The 7,460-nt window shown below is 48.7% G+C and overlaps 1 protein-coding gene across 2 annotated transcripts in view; it reads right to left on the bottom strand.

The window, feature by feature from the left end:
• Rnf8 (ring finger protein 8) overlaps positions 1-5,303 on the bottom strand; it is a 26,167-nt gene extending 20,864 nt beyond the window's left edge. The window contains exon 1 of one of the 2 annotated variants that reach the window (XM_021149871.1): positions 5,015-5,303. In XM_021149871.1, coding sequence (XP_021005530.1) covers positions 5,015-5,125 — 111 coding nt within the window. In that variant the 5' untranslated portion in view covers positions 5,126-5,303. The remainder of the gene's footprint in view (positions 1-5,014) is intronic. The other variant, XM_029470956.1, reaches the window with a different exon arrangement.
• Positions 5,304-7,460: the final 2,157 nt, after the last annotated feature.

Here is a 7,460-nt window from a genome sequence, read left to right as displayed (position 1 = left end):
AAAAAAAAAAAAAAAGAAAAAGAAAAAGAAAAAAAATCAAAAATAAATAAATAAGAGCTAATGTACAACCCGAAAGGTCATTTATTCCTACCATTGGTGAGATGGGAGTCACACTACCATGCATCTGAGCACTCTTTTTTTTTTTTTGGTTTTTCGAAAAAAGAATGGCATTCTTTTTTTAACAATTTTTAAAATTTTATTACCTTTATTTTATGTGCATTGGTGTTTTGCATGTATATATGTCTACGTGAGAGTGTCATGTCTTGGAGTTACAGTTGTGAGCTGCCATTCAGGTGCTGGGATTTGAAACCCAGTCCTCTGGAAGAACAGTCCAAGTGTCCGTATTCACTGAGCCATCTCTCCAGCCCCATGACTATATTTCTTGATCCTCCTCTCCCAAGACTACTATGCTGTGTCTCTATACCTGACTAGCTGGCAAATGTGCATTCAAATGCAGGACCTAAAGCTGACTTCGTTCACTCGTTCACTGTCATCTTGTCACACTGCCTTGGTGAGGCTTTTTACCTTTTTGATCTGCCACCAGACAGACAGACAGACATGTTCCTTGCAGCTGTAGATTCCCAGGAAACTGATATGGCAGTTGATATTGTGCCTTCAGTCAAGATGTACACAAAATAAAGTGGGGACTGGAGAGGTGCTCAGTGGCCAAGAGCTCATGACTCCAAATCCAGACTCAGTGCCCTCTTCTGACCTCTGCAGCCCCTGTCACAGTGGAGTATACCCTCTTCAGAGTAGCTAGTAGTCTACAACTAAAGTCTTTTGAGTCCTGGGTCTGAGCTTCCCCACAAGAACAGCTTGAGTTTCTGTAGAAGATAGAAACGAAGCTCAGATTCCCATCTGCCACATTTCCTGGTATACCTGTCTAATCACAACCACGTGAGGGAAGGAAATAAGGTTCTTCTGAGATCCAGGTCTTACTTTCTTCTTTTCTGTGCTTAAGCCATCTTTGTTTGTTTGTTTGGTTGGTTTGTTTTGTTTTTTCTAGACAGGGTTTCTCTGTGTAGTCCTGGCTGTCCTGGGACTCACTCTGTAGACCAGGCTGGCCTTGCACTGACTGACCTATACAGTGACTTTAGCAGAAAACAGTCAAGGTTATGGTTTTCTCTTTCTCTTTCCTGTGTGAGACAGGGTCTCACTATATATCCTTCACTGGTCTGAACTCTCTCTGTAGACCAGGCTGGCCTAGAACTCAGAGAACCTCCCACCTCTGCCTCCTGAGTTCTGGGATTAAAGGCGTGGATGGTCTGTGGTTTTCTACCACACGCCTTGGTTCCTCCTTTTGTAAATCCTTCGGAATGATATCTTTGGGCTCCTTAAAGACCAGCGACAGCTCTGGCCTAGTTTATTAGTTGCTTTTAAACGCTTTGTAGTGGACACGATCATCGAGTGAGGCCTCGGCTGAGAACACAGAAGTCACCTTTGATTCCATGTCCTTCATTCCCGAGTCCTACTGTACCTAGTCCTAGTCTTGGGGTCATTTCTGCCCTGGGTCTCTCCACTGCCCTCTCTCAGTCCACCCAGCCAGGGTTTCCAGCACCTGAGTCTTTCTCTTCCCATAGCAGCTGAAGAGGGAAAAAGAAAAAAGGTTAGATCACCTCTCTTCTTCAACACCCGCCTTAACCTAAAGCTGTCCACGCTCCAGTCGACCACAGGGCCTTTTCATATATACTCTCTGCTTAAAATGCTCTTTCCTCAGAACTGAAAGCTCCTATTCCCAGTCTCACCCCACTCAGGGCCTACACTAACTACACTTACCTAAGAGTGGTAAGGCACAGTTCATGTTACTCGCATACGCTTAGTACAGCCCTGAAGTACCTCACTGTACCATCCATCCCGCCCGCCCTGTTTCCTAGAGTACGAACCGCATCTGGCACTGCTTTCCAACACAGTGCGCAGCAGATACTTGAGAACACAGGGGTGTTGCCCAAACCCTGAGTGGTGAGAAACCCCTAGAGCCCTAGCACTTAGGAGGTGGAGACAGGGAGAGGATGCCCGCCTGTCTATAGAATAGGCCCAGATTCCAAAATGGGTGATGTTTGAGTCTTATTTTATATCAGAAGCCACCAAGATAGCTCAGTGGGTAAAGGCACTTGCTACCAAGCCTGACAGCCTGAGTTCAACATCTTGGCCCACATGGTAGGAGAGAACGGACTCCTGGAAGTTGTCCTCTGACCTGTACATATACACTGTATTCACCGCAGCATGCAGACAGCCACACCCACACAATGTTTTCAAATGGAGAATGTCCAGGGTTGAGGACTAGCGTGATGATGGGGGAGGGAGTGTTTGGGGACCACCGACTGTTCCTATCCACTAACAACTGCCATCTCTGGTAGCAAGTGAAAGTAATTAGAGTAGGCCCTGAGGGGGTGAGGCTGGGAAGAGGACCTTACAGTTCTGAGCAACTGTAGAGAAAGTCTTCCATATTCCATTTGACATGATGGGAGACAGCCTGTCTGCCATCAGAGCAGGAAAGCACCTTGTTCTGAGAGGACTTAGAGTTCAGAGAGAGGAAATGCCCTCCATCCTCCTCCCCTTCCCTGTCCTGGCCTTCACACTGCTTCCATTTCAGCACCACTCCCCACAGTAGCTGCTGCCCTTCCAGCCTTTAGCACAGACAGGTCTAGACATGTCCTTGCTCTTGACCACCATCACCAGCCCCGTCCTCTTCTGCAGGGCCCTGATGCTGAGAGAACCAGGATGCACTCGGGAGCTATCTCACCTCTTCCCCTTCCCCACTCACTCAAGAGTCATGGAAACCAAACACAAGAGAAGCAGGTAGGCAGGTGGCAGGTGGCAGGCAGCAGGCATCCTGCACAGCTGTTCCCTGCAGGCCTGCAGCTCGCTCACCTGCAATCAATCCCTGTTCATTTGTGCTTACACCAAACTCTCCAGATTGGTTCAGGAAGCTTAAAGACATATAATTAACTGAAGGATTCCCTTCGGTGTGATATTTAGATCTGTCCATGTTCTTAAGAGGTTTCTATCTGCACAGTGAAGCTTTGAGGGGATCTGGGAAGGCAGGAGCCAACCTGCTTTAGCTGTTATGATTGGCTGATACCAGGCACGCCTCTCAAAACCTTTTGCAAACCCACCTGGGCTATATCACCTGAGAGCCACAGTCAGATCTCATCCTGGCTTTGAGTCAAACTCTTTATACACTGCAGGCTATGCTCCAAATGCTGCCAGCAACCTGACTTTGCAGGTCACCAGGCAGGCTTCCCTTACACACAGGCCCCCAAGGCCCTCAGCTTTCTCTTGGTTTGTTTGGGTCTCATAGATGTAATTCCACACAGATCAATGGAACAGTACTGAGTATGTTCAATAGTGCTTTACAGTCGGTCCTCTTGCCCTCGTTACTCCAGGGCTGTCCAACTAGCCAGGAGTAATACATTAGTCCACAGAACTGAGTCTCAGTGAAGAAGTCAACACTTAAGTTTCCCTCTAGGGTTGTGAGAGACTAGTAAATGCTCAGGGATCAGATTAATGCAGATGAAAAATAGTAAAACCTCATAGGTAAAAATAAACAGCCCTCTAATGCCTAATTTAAAGCAGGACCTGCTCTAGAATATCACTAAATAAGCCACATTTTGGCCCACCCTGACGTTCTCAGGCTCCTTCACTGTGTAAATTCTCTTCCCCTAGCTCAAACCATAAATCCCTACACTAGCCTCTCAATTGAGAATATACAGCTTATCAGAAAAACCGAACTTACCAATTCATTGAATTTATCTTATATGATGTCTCAGGGTTATTATTCTTGCAAGGAAACACCATGACCAAAAAGCAAGTTGGGGAAGAAAGGGTGGTTTTTTTTTTCCCCCCAGCTTACACTTCTGAAGTGCAGTCCCTCATCAAAGGAAGTCAGGACAGAAACTCACACAGGGCAGGAACCTGGAGGTGGGAGCTGATGCAGAGGCCATGGAGGGGTACTGCTGACTGGCTTGCTCAGCCTGCTTCTTACAGAAAACAGGGGCATCAGGCAAGGGACAACCCCACTCACAATGGGCTGGGCCCTCCCCTATCAATCACTAATTAAGAAAATGCCTTACAGCCGGATCTTATGGAGACATTTGCTCAATTAAGGTTCCCTCCTTTCAGAGGACTCTGGCTTGTGTGCCAAGCTGACAAAAGACCAGCCAGCACACATGACCAACATTCAGTACTGTACAGGCTTTCCAAAACCTCAAGGATTCTACATGGCAAGCGCATCCCTGACCCAGTTCTGCTTCCAGAGCAGACTGCAAGGATAGAAAGCCCACAACAGCACCCAGCACCTCTCCCCCACTTAGAACTGTTCCTCCCCCTTTGTCTTTGTTTCTAATTTTGCGTTTGTGGAGCTGCAGATACAGCTCATTTGGTAGAGTCCTTGCCTTCCAAGTTCTGAGACCCTGCGTTCAATCCCCAGCACAGGCCTTTTAAGTCAGCCTTACATTGTGAGCAGTTTCTGGAGAGAAGGCTGACAGTCTCTGACCCACTTCAGGAATGGCCCACCCCGACGCTCCAGTTCCCCTCGGAGATGGAATGGAAGACTTTTATTTTTAGTATTACAGTTCGAGGGCTTTAGGCATGCTACCCTTAAACTCGCGATCACACTTAAAATCAACTCCAGAGAGTCCACGCCCGCCGCAGCTTTCCGGGCGTCCATCTTCAGACTCCCTAGACAGGTTCGCCACTCCTAGGAGTCAGTGGGGACGCCTCTGCCTCAGTTTCCCCGTCTCTGATAGACCCTTAACAGGGACCGTGCCTGTTCTCGACCCCATCCTTCTCCTCGCTGGGAGGCCCGCGTCCGTTACAGCGGCTCCGGCACGGGTCCCGCTCCCGCGCAGCCGCCCTCCAGCTCGGGCCTCAAGCCGCGGACTCGCCTGGCCTCGCGGCCCGGTCCCTCCGGGCCCTGAGGTGGCCGGAGCCCGCTGCCTCGGCGCCTCCCCGCCGGCCGGGTTGTGCGCGGCCTTCCCCCGCTCCCGCAGCTCGCCAGGCCTCTCGCCCTCACCTCAGTCCCAGCTTCCAGCTGCAGCCACTCGCGGTCCATCCCCAGCCGCCGCAAGCACCAGCTCCGGCGGGCCGCGAGCTGCCCCGAGACCAAGGGGTCGGGCTCGCCCATGGCCCGATCGGCACCGGGGCAGCGTTCAGCAACCAGCCAACCTCCAGCCTGGGCTTCGGCCGCCTCCGAGGTTCCTCTCGCGCAACTTATCTACACACCAGACAGAAGCAATCGCCGGGGGATCGACCGCACTGAAAGCGCGGGCCCGCCCCAGGCCTGGGAAGGCGGGCAGTGCGCGTGCGCAGCGGGCGGCGGGCGGGAAGTGCGCAGGTGTGAGCCTGAAGAAGGACGAGCGTAACGCCTGCTGCGGACAAAACCCTAAAACATAGATTTTTTTTTTTTTTTTTTTTTTTTTTTTTTTTTTTTTTTTTTTTTTTGGTTTTTCGAGACAGGGTTTCTCTGTGTAGCCCTGGCTGTCCTGGAACTCACTTTGTAGACCAGGCTGGCCTCGATTTTTAGGACTTGGAGGATGGCTCAACGAGTAAAGCTACTTGCTGCCAAGCGTGGAGACGATGCTCAGGCTTCACCTACATGGTGACTGGGGAAAACTGACCTTTCAAATTGGCCTCTGACTTCCACATGCGCACCCTAGTGGGTGGGTGTGGGTGTGTGCGCGCGTGAGCCCCTGTGCGCGCCCGTGTGTGTGCGCGCAGAGGAATAAACACTTAAATTAAAAGTTATAGATTAAAAATTATAGTAAATAACAGAAACACTCGCTTTCCTTGGGTTCGTGAGTATAATAATGACTTTCCCAGTACCTTCTTTCCTCTCTGCGCTCTCCAAAGCCACTACCCCAGATCCAGCAGCAGTGAACTGGAACCTCTTATTTCTATCCCACCCCTTTTTCCGTTGGCAAAGTGTGGTGGAGGATGAGGAGTTCAAGGGCATCTACCGCTATACAGAGAGTTAGAGGCCAGCCTGGGATATGAGACCGTGTCTACAAAACAAACAAAAATTGCTTTATAACACGATGATGACGGCCATAACCATTTTATTTAAAACTATAGCCTACTTTGGGTTGGGAGTAGGAGATTCTGAACATTGAACACACAGCCAAGGATGTACTCTGTAGCTAAATTATACCTCCACCCCATTATAACCCACTTTTGAGTGATTTAGAAAAGTGTAAAGCCGGGCGTGGTGGCGCACGCCTTTAATCCCAGGCGGATTTCTGAGTTCGAGGCCAGCCTGGTCTACAAAGTGAGTTCCAGGACAGCCAGGACTATACAGAGAAACCCTGACTCGAAAAACCAAAAAAAAAAAAAAGAAAGAAAAGTCTGATCACTTTAAGGTTGATTCAGTCTATTCCTATTTAGCATCTATTTGTTTTTCATGACCTCATTTTGTAACTGAATCTTTAAAAATTATACCAGGCAAATCTGTAGAGATGTAGAGATGAATCGAATTACCTGGGGCTCATACAGGGTACAGAAGGAATGGAAATGGGCTTGAAGGGGCTGGGAGAGGATGAAACTCCCTTCTCTCTCCACCCTGAATTTTGGGTGTTTAAGATATGTGTGTACATGTTTTGCCTGCATGTATGTCTCTGAGCCAAGTGCATGCCCAATGCCTGCAGAAACCAGAAGAGGTGGTTGGATCCTCTGGAACTGGAGTTTATTGTTTTTATGGATCGTTTTGGTTCGGTTTATTTTTATGTGTGTGTCTTTGCCAACATGTATGTACCACGTGTGTGCCTAGTGCCTGTGATGTCCAGAAGAGGGTATCAGATCCCCTGGAACTGAGGTAACAGATGGTGAGCCATCATGTGGGTGCTGGGCACCAAAGCCATGTCCTCTGGATGAGCAGCTCATCTTGATGTGCCATTTCTCGTACCTGATGTTGTTTTTGTTGTTGTTTTCGAGACAGGGTTTCTCTGTATAGCCCTGGCTGTCCTGGAACTCACTTTGTAGACCAGGCTGGCCTCAAACTCAGAAATCCGCTTGCCTCTGCCTCCCGAGTGGTGGGATTTAAAGGCATGTGCCACCACTGTTTGGCTGGTTTTTTTGTTTTTGTTTTGTTTTTTATTTATTTATTATTATGTGTAAGTACATTGTAGCTGTCTTCAGATGCGCCGGAAAAGGGTGTCAGATCTCATTACAGATGGTTGTGAGCCACCATGTGGTTGCTGGGATTTGAACTCAGGACCTTCAAAGAACAGTCAGTGCTCTTAACCGCTGGGCCATCTCTCCAGCCCCCTGTTTTTTTGTTTGTTTGTTTGTTTGTTTTGTCTTGTTTTTTAAAGAAACCAAATCTACAAAATTGTCACTACAGAGAGCAATGCTAATGACAGCACTCACTTATGGAGCTGTTGGGAGGCTAAATTCTTGGCAGATGTTGCTGGTCCTTGGTAAATACCTGATCACTGTTGGCTACCATTGGAGGACACTGTAGTCTC

Source organism: Mus caroli, chromosome 17 (assembly GCF_900094665.2).
Source record: "Mus caroli chromosome 17, CAROLI_EIJ_v1.1, whole genome shotgun sequence".
Taxonomy (NCBI): Eukaryota; Metazoa; Chordata; class Mammalia; order Rodentia; family Muridae; genus Mus; species Mus caroli.
This window is presented reverse-complemented; position numbering and strand designations above follow the sequence as displayed.